The sequence below is a fragment of the Rhinoraja longicauda genome, chromosome 1 (genome assembly GCF_053455715.1).
Source record: "Rhinoraja longicauda isolate Sanriku21f chromosome 1, sRhiLon1.1, whole genome shotgun sequence".
NCBI lineage: Eukaryota > Metazoa > Chordata > Chondrichthyes > Rajiformes > Arhynchobatidae > Rhinoraja > Rhinoraja longicauda.
The window spans coordinates 99,097,311-99,123,722 of NC_135953.1; the positions used below are offsets into that span (position 1 = coordinate 99,097,311).

Genomic DNA, 26,412 nt, shown 5'->3' on the forward strand with positions numbered 1-26,412 from the left:
TCTCTAAGAGTCCAGAGTGTTTTATTGTCATAAATTTCGTAATGGAACAATGAGATGCTTACTTGCAGCAGCACAACAGATACAAGTATGTAAACACCATACTCAACAGATGGTATAATAAACAATCATTTAAAAAATCCAATGAATAAAACACACAACAATGCAAAACAACAAATCAAAGCCTAAAGTCCGTTGTGCAACCAAGGCAGTTGGTAGTTCAGGGTTTAGTTGGAGTTTGTAGTGTTCAATAGCCTAATGGTTATTGGGAAGAAGCTGTTCCAGAATGTCAGCACTACGTTTATCTAAACAGTATTCTACTAGTTACTCCTGAATTTTGCTTAATTTTGGTAGTCTAATCTCTGTCATTAACTGAACCTCTCCAACCCAGGCAACATGCAGGTGGATCTGCTCTCCAAACTCTTCAGCACAATCAAATCCTTTCAAATTTGTGACAAATTTTAAAGAGAAATTTGTGCATTGCTGAAGGTATGCATATTTTAGTTTAGTTTAGTTCATTGTCACCTATACCGAGGAACAGTAAAAAGCTTTTGTTGCGTGCTAACCAGTCAGCGGTAGGATTATACATTGATAGGATTATACCATGATAAGGGGAAATCATACTTGACTAATCTTCTGGAATTCTTTGAGGATGTAACCAGGAAAATGGACAGGGGAGAGCCGGTGGATGTGGTGTACCTTGACTTTCAGAAAGCCTTTGACAAGGTTCCACATAGGAGATTAGTGGGCAAAATTAGAGCACATGGTATTGGAGGTAGGATACTGACATAGATTGAAAATTGGTTGACAGACAGAAAGCAAAGAGTGGGGATAAATGGGTCCCTTTCAGAATGGCAGGCAGTGACTAGTGGGGTACCGCAAAGCTCGGTGCTGGGACCGCAGCTATTTACAATATACATTAATGACTTGGATGAAGGGATTAAAAGTACCATTAGCAAATTTGCAGATGATACAAAGCTGAGTGGTAGTGTGAACTGTGAGGAAGATGCTATGAGGTTGCAGGGTGACTTGGACAGGTTGTGTGAGTGGGCGGATGCATGGCAGATGCAGTTTAATGTGGATAGGTGTGAGGTTATCCACTTTGGTGGTAAGAATAGGAAGGCAGAGAATTATCTGAATGGTGTCAAGATAGGAACAGGGGACGTACAACGAGATCTGGGTGTCCTAGTGCATCAGTCACTAAAAGGAAGCAAGCAGATACAGCAGGCAGTGAAGAAAGCCAATGGAATGTTGGCCTTCATAACAAGAGGAGTTGAGTATAGGAGTAAAGAGGTCCTTCTGCAGTTGTACAGGGCCCTAGTGAGACTGCACCTGGAGTACTATATGCAGTTTTGGTCTCCAAATTTGAGGAAGGATATACTTGCTATTGAGGGCGTGCAGCGTAGGTTTACTAGGTTAATCACCGGAATGGCGGGACTATCATATGTTGAAAGACTGGAGCGACTAGGCTTGTAGACACTGGAATTTAGAAGGATGAGAGGAGATCTTATTGAAACGTATAAGATTATTAAGGGGTTGGACACGTTAGAGGCAGGAAACATGTTCCCAATGTTGGGGGAGTCCAGAACAAGGGGCCACAGTTTAAGAATAAGGGGTAGGCCATTTAGAACTGAGATGAGGAAAACCTTTTTCAGTCAGAGAGTTGTGAATCTGTGGAATTCTCTGCCTCAGAAGGCAGTGGAGGCCAATTCTCTGAATGCATTCAAGAGAGAGCTGGATAGAGCTCTTAAGGATAGCAGAGTCAGGGGGTATGGGGAGAAGGCAGGAACGGGGTACTGATTGAGAATGATCAGCCATGATCACATTGAATGGCGGTGCTGGCTCGAAGGGCCGAATGGCCTCCTCCTGCACCTATTATCTATTGTCTATTGTCTACATGATTACAATCGAGCCATTCACAGTATATGGATACATGATAAAGAGAACAATGTTTAGTCTGATTAAAGATAGTCCGAAGGTCTCCAATTTGGTAGACGGTAGCTCAGGACTGCTCTCTAGTTGTTGATAGAATAGTTCAGTTGTTTGATAACGGCTGAGAAGAAACTATCCCTGAATCTGGAGGAGTGCGTTTTCACACTTCTCTACCTCTTGCCTGATGGGAGAGGGGAAGAAGAGGGGGTGTTTGGGGTGAGACTTGGGCAGGCCTTCACAGCAATTAGTGAACCCAAAGTGCTAACCAGTTACCTTTCCTGTTACTAGCTTTTTACAATTCCTTCCTTGTGCAATTGAAAAATGAAATTGCCTAGATTTTGCCTTCACATCCCAAGCTCATTACGACCAGCCTCAGGATTAATAGGCCCAATAACAAAAACACTCGTTGGTGGAGAGTGGGAATACGAAGCAGCTTCAAATTCCTGGCCATTACTCTCCTTCCTTCCACCACCCCGACTCCCTCGCTTTCTCTCCACCCCCCTTCCTCCACTAAAAGTCATTTAACCAGTTCCACGGTTTACAACAATGTATCCCTCTTTCGATCATATTCACAAAATGCTGAAGTAACTCAGCAGGTCAGGCAGCATCTCAGGAGAGAAGGAATGGGCGACGTTTCGGGTCTGAAGAAGGCTCTCGCCCATTCCTTCTCTCCTGAGATGCTGCCTGACCTGCTGAGTTACCAGTATGTTGTGAATAAATACCTTTGATTTGTACCAGCATCTGCAGTTATTTTCTTACACTACCTCTTGGGATCATGGTGCCCCTCACTAATAATTGGCCTATCAGGGAACCACCCTGCCTGAGGTAATCCTACTGCTGGTCATCTATTGTTTGTCCTGATCTTTTCTTGCTTCCAGATCCCCATCCCCCACCCCACAATCAGTCTGAAGAAGGGTCCTGACCTGAAATGTCTCCTATCCATTTTCTCCAGAGGTGCTGCCTGACCTGCTGAGTTACTCCAGCATTTAGTGTCTATCTTTGGTATAAACGAGCATCTGCAGTTCTTTTTTATAACATCTTGGATGGCCTAGTATGGGCCCAGCACGTTGATGCAATCATAAAGAGGGTGAACCAGCGCCTCTGCATTCTCAGTAATTTAGAGAGATTAGGTCTGTCTCTGAATACTCTTACAAACTTTTACAGGTGTCCTGTAGGAAATATCCCAACTGGTTGCATCACATCCTGGTAATTGCATCACGTCCTGCAATTCCAATGCACAGTGCTGAAAGAGATTTCAGAGAGTGGAAGACTCAGCCCAGTCCATCATAGGCACAGAAGATAGACACAAATTGCTAGAGTAACTCAGCGGGACAGGCAGAATCTCTGGAGAGAAGGAATGGCTGACGTTTCGGGTCAAAATCCTTCTCAGCCTTCCCCATTATCAAAAGCATCTTACGTGAGATGCACTCTCGAGAAAGCAACCTCTATTATACGGTGGGGCGCTGCCAACAAGCTGGCTCATTTGGCCCATCGAGCCTTCTCCACCATTCAATTACGGCTGATCTATCTTTCCCTCTCAACCCCATTCTCCTGCCTTCTCCCTGCAACCTTTGCACCCTTACCAGTCAAGAACCTGTCGATCCCCATTTTAAAACTACCACTTTTTATCGTGTTGATCTGAGTCTGTGGGCCTGCAATGTTGCTGCAAGCAAGATTTTTCATTGTGCATGTACCTCACAGAACTCGTGCATTTGACAATAAACTTGAACTACCGCACCAAGGTACAATTCTGGCTGTGTCCCAAACTCATAAGGGATTCATGGCATCAACTTGTTGCAGGAGGCACCTTATTTCCCCAAGGCATCTCAGATGCCATGGAATGGGTCAACAAACGGAACATTCATGTGATTCTTTCCAATGACATGCTAAAGTGATGTTGCATGTATTTTGTGCTTTATGACTGTTGGCAGATCAATTTCCCTGCTGGGATAAAAAAAGTTATATGGTATCGTAAGAAAGAGATTGTGTTTCTATAATCGCGACATATGGATGGTGATTCTGTGGAATTCCTTGCCACACGTGGCTTTGGAAAGCCAAGTCAATGGATACTGTTAAGGCAGACATGGGGTTGAGTCATGATTGAATGGCGGAGTAGACTTGATGGGCCGAATGGCCTATTTCTGCTCCTATCACTTATGAACTTATAAATGCAATCATCTCACACAAAAAGGCCGTTTGGTTTTCTGCACAAAATTAATGATAATGCCTCAATTCCTGTTAGGGTGCTTTATCTGTGTCCGACAGCCACATTCCAATGGTAAGCACTTACTGGATGGAGTTCTCAATGCGGTTGATTGTGAGGAAGGCCGCCAGGTTTGCTGTGTATGAGGATATAACGATCAGTGCAAAGAGCCACCAAACTCCCATCATCATCCGAGTGGCTAAGGTGGTGTATGGAACTTCGCCGCCTGTAACAAGGAGTGAAATGAACAGCAAATAAATACTTCTTTCCATTTTTGATTGAAAGATACAGCATCGATACAGCATGGGAAACAGGCCCTTCAGCCCACCGAGTCCATGCTGACCATCGATCAGACACAAAATGCTGGAGCAACACAGCAGGTCAGGCACAACTGATCATTGATCACCCTTTCACGCTAGTTTAGTTTAGTCTAGTTCACACTAGTTTAATAGACAATAGACAATAGACAATAGGTGCAGGAGTTGGCCATTCGGCCCTTTGAGCCAGCATCGCCATTAATGTGATAATGGCTAATTTAAAGATACTGTATGGAAACAGGCCTTCCGGGGGGCTTACATTCCACACCCTCAAAGTTGGCTACGAGAGGCGTCCTCGTGGCACAAAGGCTAAAGGTGAGGAGAGGGACGATGGTTCGCAGGACGATCTGGGTGGAGGTGACGGCTGCAATGGGCCTTTATAGCCAGCTGCAGCTAGGACTTTGAAAATGACGCCAAACCCTAGCAACTCTTGCATATGGTCTTAGTGGGCTGTATCTGTGCATTCTGTACTTAGCCGGGGATTGTACTTATGTTTGGCAATAATCTTACTGATCTGTATGCAAAAAATAATTTCACTGTACTTTGGTACACTTGATAACATAGAACCATTGAGCCATTGATATTTGCACATCTGCTTGATATTTGAAGTGGTCAGGTTTTGCGTACTTTGACGCAATTAGTAATTGAGCAGAATTAGAGCGGCACATTTTTGCAGCGGTAGAGTTGCTGCCTTACAGCACTGGAGACCTGGGTTCGATCCTGACCATGGGTGCTGCCTGTACAGAGTTTGTACATTCTCCCTATGACAGCGTGGATTTTCTTCCGGTGCTCCGATTTCGTCCCACACTCCAAAGACGTGCAGGTTTGTAAGTTAATAGGGTTTGGATAAATTATAAGTTATCCCGAGTGTGCAGGATAGTGCTAGTATACGTGATGATCGCTGGTCGGTGTGGGCTTGGAGCGACAAAGGGCCTGTTTCTGCTCTGTATCTCTAAAGTCAAAAGAAATAAAAACAAAACAGACCTTAAACGTGCTCCACTGGTAACTAAGACCATGATTCCCTGCCTGTTCCCTCCACCTCTTCCCCATGAACCTTGCCCTCCCTCCTGTCCAAGTGTTTGTGTTCCTTTGCATTGAAAATTCACAATGTTTCTTGTCTCCGCAACCCGTCACGGTCGAATATTCGAGGTTCCCCCATGAGGAGAAACTGTCTCTCAGTAGAGTTTGGACTTCAGAGATACAGGGTGGAAACAGGACCTTCAGCCCATCGAGTCCGCACCAACTAACAATCACCCCATATATCAGCTCTATCCTACACTCTAGGGACAACTTACAGAAGCCAATTAACCTCCAGACCCATACATCTTGGGAATGTGGGAGGAAACCGGAGTACCCGGAGAAAACCCACATGGTCACAGGGAGAACATGCAAACTCCCTACAGACAGCACCCATAATCAGGATCAAACCCGGGTCTCTTGCGCCATAAGGCAGCAACTCTACTGTTGTGCCACAGTGCCACACTAAGTACCTGTACTTAAGTATCTGTGACTGTATTATGAAACTCTATAGAGTTTTTTATGCTTCAATAAGATGAACTTGGGAATCCCAGCAAAGGGATCATAGTTGTTAACTAATTCAATGGACCCAATGCCAATGCTTTATGTTCAATTTCCTACATTCAGTGCAATCAATAGGGGGAAAGTATCCTTTCTCCATAAGACCATAGACATAGGAGCAGAATTATGCTCCACCATTTTATCATAGCTGATCTATTTTCCCCTCTAAATGTTTTCCTGCCTTTCCCCCATAACCTTTATCAAGAACCTATCTTGAATACCCAATGATGTGGCCTCCACAGCCGTCTGTGACAATGAATGCCACAGATTCACCACCCTTTGGCTAAATAAATTCCTCCTCATCTCTATTCTAAAGGTGTATCCTTATATTCTGAGGTTGTGGCCTCTGGTCCTGGATTCACCCACTACTGGAAATATTCTTTCCACATCTACTTTATCTAGGCCTTCCATTATTTGGTAAGTTTCAATGAGTTCCCCCTCCCTCATCCTTCTCAACTCCAGCGAGTACAGGCCCAGAGCCATCAAACACACATCATACGTTATTCCAATCATTCCTGGGATCATTCTTGTAAACCTCCTCTAGACCCTCTCCAACGTCAGCACATCCTTCCCCAAATATGGAGCACAAAACTGCTCACAATATTCCAAGTGCAGCCTCACCTGTGCCTTATAAAGCCTCAGGATCCCATAAGAACCAGTGATCTTAGAGTAAGTGCTACAGGGAATCTTAGCCCTAGTGGAAATAATCCTTTGAAACTTTGCAGAGGCAATGGAAGCAAAATATTGTTGAACAAAACTAACTTGTCAATTTTCTGACATGGTACAGTTTGTGGTAGCATTTCCTGCCCATTGAGTGCGTGTCAATCATTGTCTACCAAGTGCATTTGCACGTGGATAAATTTAAAGAAGCTTATTTATAGCTACAAAATACTAGTTGCTGAGAAAATAAAAGCCTGAGCACCTCATTAGAACTGAGGTTCATAAAGATTTTCTTCTCTCGGAGTGCAGGAAATCTCTGGAATACTCTTTTCCCCAGGCGGGATCATTGGATATATTTAAAGTGGAGCGAGGTAAATGTTTGAATGGTGGAACAATTGCGGGTTATGAGGAACTGGCATAGAGAAGGAATTGAAGCCAGCATAGATCAGTCACGTTCATACAGAATAGCGGAGCTAATGGGCAGAAGGATTTGTGGTGCAAGTAACCTATTCCTGCAATAATAATCCTGCAATAACCCCATCTACTGGATGGCACTGTGGCGCAGCAGTAAAGTTGCTGTCTTACAGCGCCAGATACCTGAGTTTGATCCTGACTACAGGTGCTGTCTGTATGGAGTTTGTACGTCTCCTCGTTTAGTTGTTTCATTTAGTTTAGAGATACAGAGCGGAAACAGGCCCTTCGGCCCACCGGATCCGCGCCGACCAGCGATGCCCGCATATTAACACTATCTTTACTCCAAAGACGTACAGGTATGTAGGTTAATTGGCTGGGTAAATGTAAAAATTGTCCCTAGTGGGTGTAGGATAGTGTTAATGTACGGGGATCGCTGGGCGGCACGGACTTGGAGGGCCGAAAAGGCCTGTTTCCGGCTGTATATATATGATATGATACACCCACTTGAGACAATTTTTACATTTACCAAGTCAATTAACCTACAAACCTGTACGTCTTTCGAGTGTGGGAAGAAACTGAAGATCTCGGAGGTCACGGGGAGAACGTACAAACTCCGTACAGACAGCACCCATAGTTGGGATCGAACCCGGGTCTCCGGCGCTGCATTCGCTGTAAGGCAGCAACTCTACCGTTGTGCCACCATACCGCCTTTACTGTGACCGCGTTGATTTTCTCCGGGTGCTCCGGTTTCCTCCCACACTTCAAAGACGTGCATGTTTTGTAGGTTAATTGCCTTCGGTAAAGATTGTAAATTGTCCCTAGTGTGTGGGATAGTGCTGATGTCGACACGGAATACCGTTGCTCTCCTAAAGTCTATAATCAGTTCCACTGTCTTAAGAGCATTGAGCTTCAGGTTGTTGCGATGGCACCAGGTTGCCAGCTGTGTCACTTCCTGTCTGTAGGCAGATTCCTCCCCATCCTGGATCAGTCCAATCAGGGTTGTGTCATCTGAAAACTTGAGAAGCTTGACAGAGGAGTCTGTGGAGGTGCAGTCGTTGGTGTAGAGAGAGAGTACAGGAGAGGGGAGAGCATGCAGCCTTGCGGTGCTCCTATGCTGAGGGTCTGCGGGTCCGAGATATGCTTTCCCAGCCTCACATGCTGCTTCCTGTCTGTCAGGAAGTTGATGATCCACTGACAGACGGGTTCAGGCACAGTCAACTGGCACAGTCAACAATCGGCCTATCAGGGAAACTCCCTACTTTAGGTCATATGTTACCAGCCCTGATTTGTCCTGATCAGTCCGAAGAAGGGCCCGACCGGAAACATCACATCCATTTTCTCTAGAGATGCTGCCTGACCCGCTGAGTTACTCCAGCATTTTGTGTCTATTTTTGGCCTATTCCTGCAGGTATTTTCTTGTTGCCCCGTGTATTTGAAACAACCAGAGTTTTATGCCTTTGAGGTCTGACAAGAGAGAATGAATTCTCTCTTTCTATGAACCCTCGGGGTCTGTTGAGGAGTTTTAATTCTGTACAGCCTTTGTTGAAGCTTAGTTAAATCTCTCTTGGAATGCAATGCATGTTCCCACTCTGTGTACTAAGAAGATGAGTTTGAAATGCTTGAGGAATGGGTTTACAATGATGGTGCCTGAACTGACGGGCCATAATTATCTGAAGAGATGGAACAAGCTTGGATCTTTTCTCCTGAAAAGTATCTTAATGCACTCACCACACTCCTTTATTTTTAGAAGGGTTTTAATCAGAGTAATTGTAAGAAGTATACTGGAAAGACAACAATGAGCAAGCATAATAATAAGGTAGTTATAGGAGAGTTTAGGACCAGAGGGCACAGCCTCAGAATAAAAGGACATCCCTTTTGAATGGTAGCTCCAAATAAGCTCTGAACTACATAGACTTGGGGGCATTAGTTTTGCATTTTTACACTAGTATTGTTTGGTTGTTTTTATTTGTATGTATGTATGTATGTATGTATGTATGTATGTATGTATGTAGGTATGTATAAGAAAATAACTGCAGATGCTGGTACAAATCGATTTATTCACAAAATGCTGGAGTAACTCAGCAGGTCAGGCAGCATCTCAGGAGAGAAGGAATGGGTGACGTTTCGGGTCGAGACCCTTCTTCAGACTGATGTCAGGGGGGCGGGACAAAGGAAGGATATAGGTGGAGACAGGAAGATAGAGGGAGATCTGGGAAGGAGGAGGGGAAGGGAGGGACAGAGGAGCTATCTGAAGTTGGAGAAGTCGACGTTCATACCACCGGGCTGCAAACTGCCCAGGCGAAATATGAGGTGCTGCTCCTCCAATTTCTGGCGGGTCTCACTATGGCACTGGAGGAGGCCCATGACAGAGAGGTCAGACTGGGAATGGGAGGGGGAGTTAAAGTGCTGGGCCACCGGGAGATCAGTTTTGTTAATGCGGACCGAGGGCAGGTGTTCAGCGAAGCGATCGCCGAGCCTGCGCTTGGTTTCGCCGATGTAAATAAGTTGACATCTAGAGCAGCAGATGCAATAGATGAGGTTGGAGGAGGTGCAGGTGAACCTCTGTCTCACCTGGAAAGACTGTTTGGGTCCTTTGATGGAGTTGAGGGGGGAGGTAAAGGGACAGGTGTTGCATCTCGTGCGGTTGCAGGGGAAAGTGCCCGGGGTTGGGGTGGTTTGGGTAGGAAGGGACGAGTGGACCAGGGAGTTACGGAGGGAATGGTCTCTGCGGAACGCAGAGAGGGGAGGGGATGGGAAGATATGGCCAGTGGTGGGGTCCCGTTGTAGGTGTCGGAAATGTTGGTGGATGATATGTTGGATCCACTGGCTGGTGGGGTGGAAGGTGAGAACGAGGGGGATCCTGTCCTTGTTGCGAGTGGGGGGAGGGGGAGCAAGAGCGGAGCTGCGGGATGTAGAAGAGACCCTAGTGAGAGCCTCATCTATAATAGAGGAGGGGAAGCCCCGTTTTCTGAAGAACGCGAACATCTCGGAAGCCCTAGTGTGAAACACCTCATCCCGGGCGCAGATGCGGCGTAGACGGAGGAATTGGGAGTAGGGGATAGACGTTTTGCAGGGGACCGGGTGGGAAGAAGTGTAGTCCAGATAGCTGTGCGAGTCGGTGGGTTTGTAGTAAATGTCCGTCACTAGTCTGTCTCCTGTGATGGAGATGGTGAGGTCCAGAAACGGGAGGGAGATGTCAGAGATAGTCCAGGTATATTTAAGGGCAGGATGGAAATTGGAGGTGAAGTGTATGAAGTCAGTGAGTTCTGCATGGGTGCAAGAGGTAGCACCAATGCATTTGTCGATGTAGCGGAGGTAGAGTTCGGGGATGGGGCCAGTGTACGTCTGGAACAGGGATTGTTCGACGTACCCGACAAAGAGGCAGGCGTAGCTGGGGCCCATGCGAGTGCCCATAGCTACGCCTCTGGTTTGGAGGAAGTGGGAGGAGTCAAAGGAGAAGTTGTTGAGGGTAAGAACCAGCTCTGCTAGGCGGCGGAGAGTGTTGGTCGATGGGGATTGGCTGGTTCTACGGTCGAGGAAGAAATGGAGGGCTTCGAGACCATCCTTGTGGGGGATGGAAGTGTAGAGTGACTGGACATCCATGGTGAAGATGAGGGAGTGGGGGCCTGGGAACCGGAAGTTATCCAGGAGATGGAGAGCGTGTGAGGTGTCTTGGACGTAGGTGGGGAGGGATTTAACCAGGGGGGATAGGATGGAGTCGAGGTAGGTAGAGATAAGTTCGGTGGGGCATGAGCAGGCAGAGACAATGGGTCTGCCGGGACAGTTGTGTTTGTGGATTTTGGGTAGGAGGTAGAATCGGGCCGTGCGGGGCTGGGGAACTATGAGATTGGAGGCACTGGGGGGTAGATCGCCGGAGATGATGAGGTCAGTGATGGTGCTGCTGATAAAGGTCTGGTGTTTATCGGTGGGGTCATGGTCCAGGGATAGGTAGGAAGAGGTGTCTGATAGTTGTCGTCTGGCCTCGGTCCAGTAGAGGTCAGCACGCCAGACTACCACAGCCCCTCCCTTGTCAGCGGGTTTAATGATTAAGTCCAGGTTGTTGCGGAGTGAGTGGAGGGCTGCACGTTCAGGAGGGGAGAGGTTGGAGTTAGTCAGGGGAGTGGAGAATTTGAGGCGGCTGATGTCACGCGCGGCAGTTTGAGATAAAAAGTTCTAGTGAGGGTAGTTGGCCAAACGGGGGGGGGGGTAAAAGTGGAGGGGGTCCATTGCAGACGGGAGAAGGGGTCATCAGTGGGGGGTCGGGACTCCTTACCATGGTAAAAGGCTCGGAGGCGGAGGCGGAGGCGGCAGAAGAAGAGCTCTACGTCATGGCGGACGCGGAACTCGTTGATGTGGGGGCGGAGGGGAACAAAGGTAAGGCCTCTGCTGAGGACCGACCGTTCGGTGTCTGAAAAGGGGAGGTCAGGGGGGATGGTGAACACCCGGCAATGGTGGGGGTTGGGGTCGGATGGAGGCAGGGGGGCAGGTGGAGGGGATGTATGGTGGGGGTGTGGTGGGTTAGCAGGGCAGAGGGGGGAGTACTGGGGGTCAACTGGCTGGAGGGGGAAGGGGGAGACCCAGTGGACCCCCTGCTGCAATTACCTGTAGTAGAGGGTGGGCAGTAGGACCCAGCAGTGCTGAGGGGCTATGTGTAGGTATGTGTAGGTATAGGAGTGTAGGTATGTATGTATGTATGTATGTATGTATGTATGTATGTATGTATGTATGTATGTATGTATGTATGTATGTATGTATGTATGTATGTATGTATGTATGTATGTATGTATGTATGTATGTATGTATGTATGTATGTATGTGTGATATGAACTTTTTTTGTATATTATATTGCTTACAGAGTATACTGTGTTTACATATTCTGTTGTGCTGCTGCAATCAAGAATTTCCTTTTTATGTCTGGGACATATGACAATAAAAGACTCTTGACTCTTGATGCTTGAGATAAGGAGGAATTTCTTTAGCCAGAGGGTGGTGAATCTGTGGAATTCATTGTCACAGACAGCGATGGAGTATTAGGTATTTTTAAAGCAAGGATTGATGTTCTTGATTAATAATGGTGTCACAGGTTACAGGGAGAAGGTAGGAGAATGAGGTTGAGAGGGAAAAGTAGAGTTGATGGACCAAATGGCCTAATTCTGCTCTTATGTCTTATGGTCTTATGGTAGTCACTACCATGAAGGAATTTTGGTGAATCCTCGTTATACAGTAAATAGTTTAGTTTAGTTTAGAAATACAATAGGGAAACATGACCCTCGCCCCACCAAGTCCCCGCTGACTATCGATCATCCATTCATAGGTGAGACAGCAACTGGAATATTGTGTGCAATTTTGGTCTCCTAATTTGAGGAAGGACGTTCTTGTTATTGATAGAGTGCAATATAGGTTCACCAGGTTAATTCCCGAGATGGTGGGACTTAGAAATTCTTAGAGGATTGGACAGGCAAGATGCAGGAACAATGTTCCCGATGTTGGGTGAGTCCAGAATCAGGGGTCACAGTTTAAGAATAAGGGGTAAGCCATTTAGGACTGAGATGAGGAAAAACTTTTTCACCCAGAGTTGTGAATCTGTGGAATTCTCTGCCACAGAAGGCAGTGGAAGCCAATTCACTGGATGTTTTCAAGAGAGAGTTAGATTTAGCTCTGAGGGCTGAAGGAATCAAGGGATATGGGGAAAAAGCAGGAACGTGGTACTGATTTTAGATGATCAGCCATGATTATATTGCATGGCGGTGCTGACTCGAAGGGCCAAATGGCCTACTCCTGCACCTATTTTTCTTTCTATGTTTCTATGTTTCATACTAGATTTAGGTTACCTGACGCTTGCACCCATTCCCTATACACTATGGGCAATATACAGAGGCTAATTAACGGACAAACTAGCACAACTTTGGGATGTGGGAGGAAACCGGGGCACCGGGTGGAAGTGCAAACCCCACGCAGACAGCACCTGAAGTCAGGATCGAACCCAGGTCCTGGGCACTGTGAAGCAGCAGCACTACCTGCTGCACCACTGGGTGCATTGCATTGAAACTCACTATTGGATGGAGTGGCTGAGACAAAGAACATTGATTTTGTTGACTTCTAAGGACCTTTAGTTTAGTTTAGTTTTTAGTTTAGAGATACAGCAGAAACAGTCCCTTTGGCCCATTGCGTCCACGCCAACCAGCAATCCCGGTACACTAGCACTATGCTACACATTAGGGACAAATTTTACTGAAGTCAATTAAACTATAAACATGTACGTCTTTGGAGTGTGGGATGAAACCGGTACAAACTCCACACAGACAGCACCCAAAGCCAGGAACGAACCCAGGTCTCTGGTACTGTGAGGCAGCAACTCTACCCGATGCACCATTGTGCTGCCTTGAAACTCACTATTGGGTGGAGTAACTGAGGCAAACAACACTGCTTTTGTTGACTTCTAAGGACCGTTGACCTGAATAAACTATTTTTTTCTCTTTCCAAAGGCGACTGCCATCTGTTTCCACTATTCTCTGTTCTTTATTTCATCTTGATTAAGTACGAGGGAAATAGAGGGGAAAACCTGTGTGCTTCAGAAACAGCTGTAAAGACAGGTAAGGTTGAATGGCCACTTTCCACTCAGCAATTTCAATGCAATTCCATCTAATATCATTGCAAACATCAGCTCTTTTTTATCTCAAGGGTAATTTGAAATATCTTGTGATAGGAATGCAAAAACGGGCTAACTAAGAGGTGAAGTAATTAAATGCTAATGAACCACTTTTGACAATTACACAAATTTTGCAATTTAGTTGGGTTTTAATGTAACATTCTCAGGTACTCTGCTAAATATAATGCTTATATTTTTACATGCCTTGTCTAAAGCTTATCTGGAAAAAAATAAGTAATTTTATATTTACTGGGACAAGAAGCAGCCACAAATGTCCCTAATAACTCAGTGGTAGTTAATCTCCTTGACTCCTCCTAAGCTTGTGATCTCGACCACTGAGAAGGACCAAGACAGCAGGTATAAGGGAGCATGACTACCATTTGCAGGTCTCCTTGCAAGCCACACACCAGCATGACTTGGAAATAAATTGTTGTTTTGTTTAGTTTAGTTTAGTTTTGTTTCGTTTAGTATCGTTTAGAGATTCAGGGTGGAAATAGGCTCTTCGGCCCACTGAATCCCTGCCGACCAGCGATCACCTGTACATTAGCCCTATCCAACACACCAGGGACAATCTTTTCTTGTTTGACAGATGGGTGGACAAAGGCTGGCGATGAAAAAGAGACAAAAGAGTAACCAAAGGGCACCAAAGGAGACAAGGAGATAAAAGCGTATTGATAAGGTAAGAAGAGTGAAAGAGGAGTGCAATGTAAAGCCAGAGGAAGGGATATAAGTGGAAGGGGAGTGGGCAGGGGTGGGTAGTGGGCGTATGATGGTGGGGAAATGGGTTCACTCTTGTGCCAAGAAAGAGATTTGGGTGGAGGAGGCGGTGGGGAAGGAGGGGAGGGTGGGGGGGGGGGGGGGGGGGGGGGGAGGGAGGGGGAGGGGGAGGTAGGGGGGGGGAGAAAGAAGTGAATAAACAAGAGGCAGGTGTTACGTAAAATTAGGAGAATTCAATGTTTTTCTGCTGGGTTGTAAGTTACCCAAGCAGAATATGAGATGCTGTTCCTCCAACTTGTGTACCAGCTCACTCTGGCAATGAAGGCGCAGGACAGAAAGGTCAGTGTGGGAATGGGAGGGGGAGTTAAAATGATTAGTAACTGGGCGATCCAGCAGGTCTTTACGGACTGAACACGAGTACTATAATGAGCAAAACGATCGCCATGTCTATGCTCCTTGTTCTTTGCGTCTACATTGTACAAATCTACGCTTTACCTTCTAATGCTTCTATGCTTCGTTGACATAGTAAATTATTGCAGCCTTTTATCAATAATGGTCACTATTAATTTCTATGTTGTGTTGTGTTATCCCAGTTGCTCTCCTTCCCAATGTCATCCCTGCCGAACAGTTTGATTGCTCCTTTTTATAATAAGAAGCATTGCATTCCTGAGTGCAATCTTGTTTGATATCGTCGGGACTCTTTACTTGTCATTCATCAGCATTGCAGGTAATTTGCCAATAACCAAGCTAACCCTCAAGTGTCAAGTGTCTCTCAATGCTTCCGGATAATTAGCTCTTCAAGTCAACTTGCCTTGCAGCAATACCCAGTAACACCTGCCAATATCCACATTTAGCGTTATGTAATAATTTGTAACGCTAAATCGCATGGTGGAAATTGTGCAGAAGCTGTCTCAATATTCATCAGATGTTGGCCAAGTATTCATTCTGACTCATTAAGTACTTGCAGCTTATTATCCTCTTCCATTTATTATAATGACCAGTTGCCCCATATTTATACCTACCTGTGATCAATTGCAGTAACTCCCCCTGCCTCTATGACCCCCAATAGCCTTACAATACTTCATGGTCTGTGGAACGGTCATAGTCATTGACCAATACAGCATGGAAAGGCCCTTCAACCCATCTAGTCCATGCCAACTAAGTTTGTCATTCTGGGCATGTCCCATTTGCCTGAAATTGGCCCATATACGATCATCACCTCTGCAATGCCTTCTGAGCACCCATCACTCTCTGCGCAAAAAAACCTTTAGATAGGCACAAGGATATGCAGGGAAGAGAGGGATACAGATCAAGTGCAGGCAGAGCAGATTAGTTTAACATGGCATCGACATTGTGGGCCAAAGGGCCTGCTCCTGTGCTGCACTGTTCTATGTTCTATTTACTTGAGAAGATAATATTTCCAGGGCTACAAGGAACGCACCATGAAGTGGAACGATCGACACAAAATGCAGGAGGAACTAAGCGATACAAGCAGTGTCTCTGGATAGAAGGAATAGGTGGCATTTTGGGTCGTGACCCTTCTTCAGACTGAAAGTCAGGGGAGAGGGAGACACAGAGATAAGAAAGTGCAAGGTGTGAAAACGAGACATCAAATGGGATGCATTTCAAGGAAAATGTAGAATAGATCATTGTTAGCTAGAAGAAGGTGATTATTCTATTCTGATCTATTCTCGTGATTTTGTACACATCTATATGATCACTCCTCATCCTCCTGTGATCCAAGGAATAAAGTCCTAGCCTGCTCAATCACTGCCTATAGCTCAACCCCTCGAGTCCTGGAAACATCCTCATAAATCTTCTCTGCACCATTTCCAGCTTGACAAATTCTTTCCTGTAACATGGTGCCCAAAACTGAACACAACACTCTAAATGTGGCCTCAGCAACGTCTTATATAACTGCAGCATGACCTCCCAACTTCTATACTCAATACTCTGACTGATGAAGGTCAATGTGCCAAAAGCCTTTTTGACCACTCTATCTAACTGTGAAGCCACTTTCAAGGAGCTATGTACCTGCACTCCTAACCACACTCCCCAGAGCCCTACCATTCACTATGTAGGTCCGGCCCATGTTAGACGTGCTCCAAGATATAAAGTCCTCGCCTGCCCAGAATCTCACTATATCTCAGGCCCTCAAGTCCCAGCAACGTTCTCATATATCTTCTCTGCACTCTTTCCAGCTTAATGGCATATTTCTTGAAGTAGGGTGACCAAAACTAACAAGGTCCTCCAAGTACGGCCTCACCAATTTAAATCTTTCAACTTCAGATAACTTTGCGTTAGTATCCGAACTGGCCATTGTTGCTTGTTCACTCTTCCTTTTATTTTTTCATTGTGTTTTTAGTTTACAAGAGATACAAAGCCTTTCACAAGTTCATAGGTCATAGGAGCAGGATTAGGCCTTTCGGCCCATCAAGTCTACTCCGCCATTCAATCATGGCTGCCCTATCTTCCCCTCTCTACCCCATTCTCCTGCCTTCTCCCCATAACCCCTGACACCCTTACTAATGAAGAATTTGTCAACCTCCACCTTAAATTTATACATTGACTTGGCCTGCACAGCCATCACTCTACAGTGGATCAACCAGGCCGACCCATCTGCGTCTCACCCGAGATTTCACATTAGCTCCGTGACTTCTGCTAATCAGAACCACTAACCTCTTTCCCCTTATGCTGCCGCTATTGAAATATCAATTTAATTTCCGTTGATATCTTAAAGCAGTGAAGGACAATCATAGTGTTAAGCTGACAAAGGAAATTGCGAGATGAATAATTCTACCCAATGCAAGTTGGCTGGTCAGTCTATCATTCGAGAGGATGGCAGTCGTTTGATTGTTACTTTACCTCCATTCATCTAATGTTCGGAAGGCACACAATGAAAGATTTCTTTCACATTGGTGTGTTTAATGACAACCGTGGCACAAAGAATGAATACCACAAGGCTATTCCACCCACAATTGAATACAAGACAGTTATTCTGTTTGACAAAGGATGTGATAGACCTATTTCTAATAATTATGATGTGGTAATTCCATCTGATGAACATTGTAATATCATTATTCTACCTGGCTTGAATACTATGGTGTTATCATGGCGAGTGACATAAGGGGAATGTAATTATACAAGCTGGCATTGAACTCAATAGTTTGACATTGGTGATAAAATATGCTGCTTCATCTATGACAAAGGCTGTAAAGAATCAATTATGGAGAGGAAAAGGTTCAGACAATGGTTTCGGGTCGAGACCCTTCTTCAGACTGATCTGAAGAAGGGTCTCGACCTGCAACGTCACCCATTCCTTCTCTCCTGAGATGCTGCCTGACCTGCTGAGTTACTCCAGCATTTTGTGAATAAATACCTTCGAGTTTACCTATGATGAGCATTTAACGGCTCTTGGCCTGTATTTGCTGGAGTTTAGAAGGATGAGGAGCGACCTCATTGAAACTTAGCGAATGGTGAAAGGCCTGGATAGATTGGAAGTGGAGAGGATGTTTTCACTAGTGGGAGAGTCTGGGACCAGAGGGCATATCCTCAGAATAAAAGGACGTAACTTTAGGAAGGAGATGAGGAGGAATTTCTTTAGTCAGAGGGTGGTGAATCTGTGGAGTTCATTGCCACAGAAGGCTGTGGAGGCCAAGTCAATGGATATTTTTAAGGAATATAGATAGGTTCTTGATTAGAATGACATACCAGAGACAATTTACAGAAGCCAATTAACAGACAAACCTGCATTTCTTTGGAATGTGGGAGGAAACTGGAGCAACCCGAGAAAGCCCATGCAGTCACAGGGAGAATCTACAAACTCCATACAGCCAACACCTGTAGTCTGGATTGAACCCAGGTCTCTGGCGCTGTGAGCCAGCAACTCTATTGGCTTCGGTAAAAACTGTAAAATTGTCCCTGGTGTGTAGGATAGTGCTAGTGTTCAGGGTGATTGATGGTCAGCACAGACTCGGTGGGCTGAAGGGCCTGTTTCTCCAAACTAAACTAAACAACTGTGCAAACTGCAAGATTTTATAGAGAACTGCAGATGCTGGAAGCTTGAGCAAAGCAGAAAGTGCAGAAGAAGGGCCCCAAGCCGAAATATCACCTGTCCATTACCTCCACAAATGCTGCCCGACCTCAGGGCCGTCTTAACGCATGGGCCTGATGGGCACTTGCCCGGGGGCCCCATGCTGATCTGTGTATGTTAACTGACTTGCAATAAATAAATACTACTTTAAAAATGTAGGTTCAATAAGTGCTTTTTTCGCAACATTTTCAGTGCTTCTCACAGCGATCTGTAAGTGCTTTTCGCAACAATGTAGCACCCTAAGTCCATCGCTAAGTGCTTTTCGGTAAGTGCTTTTCGCCGGCACGACAGGTAGGGAAAGGGGGGTGGGGGAGAGTAACGGTGGGGGCCCCAGTACACTGTTTTGCCCGGGGGCCGATAATGCTGTACAAACAGCCCTGCCCGACCTGCTGAATATTCTAGCACTTTGTGTTTTGGAACAAGATTTTATTGTTAATTTGAAAAAAAGAAACTTGTTGTGATGCAGTTTGCTCAGGGATAAATAATATACCAGCTTCTGGTGTTAAAGCTTGACCTTTGAGGCACACTGTTCCTTTGAACTGCAGATCCCAACCACTAATTTTAGCTTTATTTGCCAATGGTGTGGGTGAAACTAGTAACTGTTGTAATGTGTATGTTCCATTGCAAGTCCGGGTGATAATAAAGTTCAAGATCCCAATTTCCTCCAGAAACAAAGGGCGTAATAGTGTAACAACAAATTATTAGAAAGCAATTCAAAAATGAGAAAGGTTTATTTTGCTGAGTCCCATGCTGTGGCCTGGATAGTGTTACTTTCACATTAGCACTCAGTAGTTTCCAACAGGCATAGCATTGCACAGGAGCTCAGAACTGAAAACTGCAGAGCTATATTTGAACAGTTCAATGCGATTATAATTGTGTTTTAAATTGCTTCCTTCCAAGGCTCATGGAGTTGGGAAGGTTAAGTGACAGTCTTTGGAAAAAACAATGATTTGCTAATGTCCATTTTAGAAGAAATTTATGGCCTCATTGCGGAAGGACATTGTTGCGGTAAGAACATAGAACATAGAAGAGCACTGTGAAGGAACAGGCCCATCGGCCCACATTGTTTGTGCCGAACATGATGCCAGCATATGATTCATATCCCTGCATTCATTACATATCCAATGCAGAAACAAAGAACTGCAGATGCTGGTTTATACCACAGATAGACGCAAAGTGCTGGAGTAACTCAGTGGGTCAGGCAGTATTTCTGGAGAAAAGGGATGGGTGACGTTTTGGATCATGAGATAAAGTTGAGGCCTACGTAATCTCCCATTGCTAACCATTTCAACTTCCCTCCCCATTACCACACTGACATTTCTGCCCTGGGCCTTCTCCATTGCCAGAGTGAGGCCACATGCAAATTAGAGGAACAGGACGTTATATTTTGCTTGGGTAGCTGACAACCCAGTGGTACGAATGTTGAATTCTCTAATTTTAAGTAACAACATCTCATAGTCCCCTCCCTTCCCTCCTCCCTCCATGTTCCCTTTCTCCACTTGAGTCGTTTTACCAGATCCATAGCTCTTCACATTGTTTCTCCAGAGGTCACACCTTCCCTAGCCAACAATGGACCTACCAGGTACCGCCCTGCCTGAGGTCATTTGTGGCTGGTCCAGGTTGGTCCTGGTCTTTTCTTGCCACCAGCTCATCGCCTTCTCTGCCTCCCCCTCCCCCCCCCCCCCCCCCCACCTCCAACTTTCAGTCCGAAGAAGGGTTTCAACCTGAAATGTCACCCATCGCTGACCTCTAGAGTTGCTGTGAGACCCGCTGCGTGCTTCTATCTTTTCACTACATACCCATGTGCCTTTCCAAAAGTCTCTTGATTGCCACCCTCATATCTCCCTCAACTACCACCCCCAGCAGCACGTTTCAGGTGCTCACCGTCCTCTGTGTAAACAACTTGCCCCGCACATCAACTTTAAGGGTTGTCCCTCTCAACATAAAGTTATGCCTTCTAGTATTTGATTTCTCCATCTTTGAAAAAGGTCAAACTCATAATTTTATATACTTCTATCAGATCTCCCCTGAACCTCTGGTGTTCCAGAGGAAACAATTCGAATCTGTCCAAACACTCCTCATGGCTTAATCCAAGCATCATTCTGGTAAACCTCCTCCGCACCTTTTCCAATGCTTCCATAGCCTAACAGTAATGGGGCAACCAGAACTGAACGTAATACTCAATGGCCTGACCTATCAAAGCAAGCGTACCATATGCCTTCTTTACCACTCTATCTACTTGTGTTGCCGCTTTCAGTGTTATGGATTTGGACATCGGGATCCTTCTGGATATCAATGCTGCATTAGTTTTTAGTTTAGTTTAGAGATACAGCATGGAAACAGGGCCTTCGGCACACAGAGTCCTCACTGACCAGCGATCACCGCACATTAACACTATCCTACACACACTAGCAACAGTTTACATTTACACCAAGCCAATTAACCTACAAACCTGTACGTCTTTGGAGTGTGGGAGGAAATTGAAGATCTCGGAGAAAACCCACGCAGTCACAAGGAGAACGTACAAACTCTGTACAGACAGCACCTGTAGTCAGGATTGAACCCAGGTCTCCGGCGCTGCAAGTGCTGCAAAGCAGCAACTCTACCGCTGCAACACCATGCCGTTAATTGTACATTTTCCCCCTAGATTTGACTTCTCAAAGCATAACATCTCATATTGCCTTGGATTAAACTCCATCTACCATTTCTCCGCCCAATTCTGCAGCTGATATAAATCCTGTTATATACTTTGACAGCCTTCCTCACAGACTGCAAACCCAGCAACCTTGGTGTCATCTGCAAAATTACTAACCAATCCCTCTATGTGTACGTTAAGGCCAATGTTTAATGCTAGCCCTTGATTGCTTAGGTAAATTACAACAATCAGGCTGCTGCCTCACAGTGCCAAAGCCCCGGGTTCGAAACTGATCTCGGGTGCTGTCTATGTGTAGTTTGCTGTGATCAACCTGTGATCCCACAGGTCTGGATGCTCAGGATTTCCTCCCATATTGTGTGGGCTTGTAGGTTCATCAACTATTGTAAATTGTCCCTAGTGGACGTGAAAGTGAGATAACATTGAACTCGTGTGAACAGCGTGGACTCAGTGGCCCGAATGACCTGTATCTTTCAGTGTTTCAACGTTTCAATCCAAATTGAACAGTTATTACCAACAAAGAGGATGCTTTGTCCTCGAACTTGATGTTTCAACGGGAAAAATTGTATTTCCAAATAAAATTCAGTCAACGAGAATATGATTAGTGTCGACGCATGCTATCCCCTTTCACATTAAGTATTTCTGACAATGTTTAAACTGCTCCTTGCCAATGCGGAGATATTTGTCAGACGCAATTAATAGCCAGAGATAATGTCAGGTCATAGCACAGCGAACTTTGGGAATGTATGATTTATAAAGCACCATCATAATGAAGACTGTGCCCATGAGAAGGAACAAAGTCGGCTTAATCTGCCATAGAGATTAATTTTTCAGTTTGTGATTTCAGTAGTTCAAACGTTGGTATTTTAAGAGAGAGGGAACAAAATTTCATAGCTAATAGTAACAGGTGTGGGGTGAGATTAACCTACACGAGGAGTATAATCAAGCAACATTGAATCAGAGGGTGATACATCTACACTTCACGCTGCCTCGGCAAAGCCACCAGCATAATCAAGGACCAGCCACTCCCTCTTCTCTCTCCCATCAGACAGGAGGTACAGAAGTGTGAAAACACACACCTCAGATTCAGGGAAAGTGTCTTCCAAGCTGTTTCCAAATTATACTTGAGCACTTAAGGTTGCGTATATTTGTGTGAATCCTTTGTTCTACTGAGCTCTTTTTCAACCAGCTTAGCTGCTTTTGATCCAAATTCTTGCACAGATGCTGCCTGACCCGCTGAGTTCCTCCTTTAGACTTTAAACTTTGGAGATACAGCGTGCAAACAGGCCCTTCGGCCCATCAAGTCTGTGCCGACCAATGATCATCCCGTACACTACCACTATCCCACACACTAGGGACAATTTACAATTTACAGAAGCCAATTAACTTGCAAACCGCACATCTTTGGACTGTGGGAGGAAACTGGAGCACCCGGAGGAAACCAACGCCGTCACAGGGACAACATACAAACTTCGTACAGACAGCACCCGTAGTCAAGAATGAACCTATGTTTCTGGTACTGCTGTGCCACTGTGCCACCCTGTACTTTGAGGTTCCAGCATTTGCAGTTCTTCAATAGTCAATAGTCAATAGTCATTTATTTGTCACATACACATAAATGTGCAGTCTCTCCATTTTGACGGGAGAGGGTAGAAGAGAGAGTGACTGGGGAATCTTGGTACAGATGTTCTCCTGGTGCTGCTGGAGTGTAATTGGGAAGAAGTTCCAGGATTTAGACCTGGTGACAATGAGGGTACGGCATCTATTTTCAAGTCTGGCTGCTGTGTAACTTGAAGGGGAACTTGCAGACAGTGATTTAGTTTTGGAGATACAGCATGGAAACAGGCTGTATCCATGCACGGTGAAAGAAAATTACTCCCATTCTCCCCAAACACTTTAAGTTTATGCCTTTGGTTTTGGATTTCTGAGGAAGCAGGTCCTACTTCCAGTTTCCTCCTAGTTTAATGCCCAACATTTAAGTTTCCCCAACAAGTAAATAGCTCTAGAGAAAACAACATCAGGTTTTCCAATCTTCATTCAAAGCTAAATTTATAATTTGAAACATGCAATTACAAAATTTGTAATCTGTAAATGCTGTATGTAAGCAATGCTAATGTATTCCCTATATGTAAATGTATGCAATGTAAGTTTTTAAATTTCTTATACAGGTCCACCACTGATTTTGCAGCACCCCTGGTTCCAGAGCCTAGTCGCATTATCCGTTTTGCCAGACCAACAGAGGTCACGGCCTTGGTGGGCTGAGATACCGGCCTGCAAAGACAGTCAGCTATGGGAACGGATCTGCCGGCTCCAACTGGCCCAGAGTCCTGGAATCCCAGCCACAGGAGCAAATTCGACTGTGTGTTGGGGGGGGGGGGGGGGGGGACGACCACCAGCTGCTGGAAAATCAGTGGTGGGTCTGTATTTGCAATGTGACACAGTACATAAAAAAACTAAGCGCCAACTTTGGAGGAACAGCGCAGTGGCACAGCTGGTAGTGCTGTTGCCTCCCAGCACCAGAGATCCAGGTTTGATCCCGATCTCGGATAACGCTTGTGTGGAGTTTGCACGTTCTCCCTGTGACCGTGTGGGTTTTCGCCGGGTGTTCCGGCTTCCTCCCACATCTCAAGACGTGCGGGTCTATAGGTCAATTGGCCTTTGTAAAACAGTCCCCATTGAGTGGGGAGCGGATGAGAAAGTGGGACAACAGAACCAGTGTGAATGGGTGATCGATGGTCCGCGTGGACTCGGTGGGCCGAAGGGTATGTCTCCGTGCTCTATCGTTCAATCCCTCAGCAGGAATTGTGCACACACATGCATCTAATCTTCCAGACGATGGATACCTGGACTGGAGACCCCTATTTTAAATGGAACAGAAACAATGGAATGGACACATGTCACAGGCGAGGTTTTGCGGCAGCAGTGTCATATGCCACGGATTATACTGCAGCAGTGTTTCATGAAGGGTCTCAACCGAAAACCACCTATCCATTTTCTCCAGAGACGTGCAGGTTTGTAGGTTAATTGTCTTCTGCAAATTGTCCCTGGTCTGTAGAATAGAACTAGTGTGAACAGGCAATCATTGGTCGGCGTGGACCCAGTGGGCTGAAGGGCCTGTTTCCATGCTGTATCTCAAAACATTAAAACTAAAACAGATGCTGCCTGACTTGCTGAGTTTCTCCAACATTTTGTGCCTATCTTTGGTATAAACCAGCATTTGTAGTTCCAGGACGCTGCCCAGACCATCACACAAACCAACCTTCCTTCCATTGACTGCATTTACACCACATTGTCTCGGCAATCAAGAACGAGTCACACCCCAATCACACCCTCTTCTCAACTTTCCCATCAGGAAATAGATATGGAAATGTGAAACGCATACCTCCAGATTCAGGGACAGTTTCTTCTGAATAAGGCAACTGAACCATCCTTCCAACAACTAGAAAGCAGTCCTGAGCTACTATCTATCCCATTGGAGACCCTTGGACTATCTTTGATCGAGCTTTGCTGGACTTTATCTTGCACTAAACATTATTCATGGTATTCCCTTTAACATGTACAGTATCTGTACACTGTGGATTGCTTGGTTGTAATCATGTATTGTCTTTCTGTTGACTGATTAGCACACAACAAGAGCTTTTCAGTGTACCTTGGTGCACATGACAATAAACTGAACTCAAACTCAAACATTTCATTATGCAGTGTCTTACCTTGCTGGACGAAGGAGCCGTAGACAAACCACATTGAGTTGTACAAGGTGGTGGACGTGACGGAGCCCATCTGCAGCCTGGGTGGATTCAGCCAGTTGAGCAGGTACACCAGTAGTCCCACCAGTATCACCGTGCCGGCAATGCATGCCCAGAGAGAGACGTCAAAGGGTGCCAGGCAGGCAAACATGTCCACGGACTTCTCCACCTTTTTCAGCAGGAAGCCAACTGAGTAATCCATGTATCGGGTGGTGAAGTCCACCACGCTCTCCCGCTCCGGAGTTATGGTCAAGGCTGAGATTCCCACATCTGCTCGCTGTAAATTAATGAAGCCGTTAATAATAAGTTAGAAAGTCATAGAGTCATACAGCATGGAAACAGGCCCTTCGGCCCAACATAGTCATACAGCATGGAAACAGGCCCTTCGGCCCAACATAGTCATACAGCATGGAAACAGGCCCTTCGGCCCAACATAGTCATACAGCATGGAAACAGGCCCTTCGGCCCAACATAGTCATACAGCATGGAAACAGGCCCTTCGGCCCAACATAGTCATACAGCATGGAAACAGGCCCTTATTTCCAACATAGTCATACAGCATGGAAACAGGCTCTTATTCCCAACTTGTCCACGTTGACCAACATACACAATTCACAATTCAAAATTCACAATCATACTTTATTAGCCAAGTATGTTTTGCAACATATGAGGAATTTCATTTGCCATACAGTCATAACAATAAAAAGCAACAGGACACACAAAATACATGTTAACATGAACATCCACCACATTGACTCCTCCACATTCCTCACTGTGATGGAAGGCAAAAAAAAGTTCAATCTCTCCCTTCTTTGCCTCCAGCGGTCGGGGGCCTCTAACCGTCCGTTGACGGGATGATCATGACTCCCTTAACCGGCAGCAGGCCTTCGTCGTCGGGGTGATCAAGCTCCTGCATCAGGAGGAGGGGGGGGGGGGGGGGATCACAGCTCCCCCGCGCCAGGCGATCTACCCCGGGTCGGGGCTTCTCGAACCTTGTGCAGCTTGGAGCTCCCGACTTCGGTCTCAACCAGAGACTGGGAGCTCCTCGATGTTGAAAACCTCAGGCCGCAGTTGGAGTGTCAATCCAGGCAAGGAATCGCATGCTTAGATGGTAAGCTCACACCCCGCGGGGGCTCAAAGTCAGTCCCAGACAAGGCCTCCAGCTCCATGATGTTAGGCCGCAGGTCAGAGACACGATCCGGAAAACAATCACATCTCCAGCAAGGTAAGAGATTGAAAAAATGTTTCCCCAGACCCCCTCCCCTACCCCTCTTAGAAAACAAACCAGGGAACATTAACGCAGACTTTTAAAACTCACCAAAAGTAACAAAAAAAGGACGAAAAGGACAGATGGACTGTAGGCGAGGATGCAATCGCGGCGCCACCCGGTGGTCTACATTAGTCCCACCTGCCTACATTTGGCCCATATCCTTCTAAACCCATCCTATCCAGG

General features: G+C 45.7%; 1 protein-coding gene across 2 annotated transcripts in view; it reads right to left on the reverse strand.

Annotated features, from left to right (window-relative positions):
• Positions 1–26,412, reverse strand: part of grid2 (glutamate receptor, ionotropic, delta 2) — a 771,247-nt gene that overhangs the window by 102,924 nt on the left and 641,911 nt on the right. For both annotated transcript variants that reach the window (XM_078403214.1, XM_078403218.1), the window contains exons 11-12: positions 24,924–25,236; positions 4,220–4,358 (exon numbers count right to left, since the gene is read on the reverse strand). In XM_078403214.1, the coding sequence (XP_078259340.1) occupies positions 4,220–4,358; positions 24,924–25,236 (452 nt within the window). The remainder of the gene's footprint in view (positions 1–4,219; positions 4,359–24,923; positions 25,237–26,412) is intronic.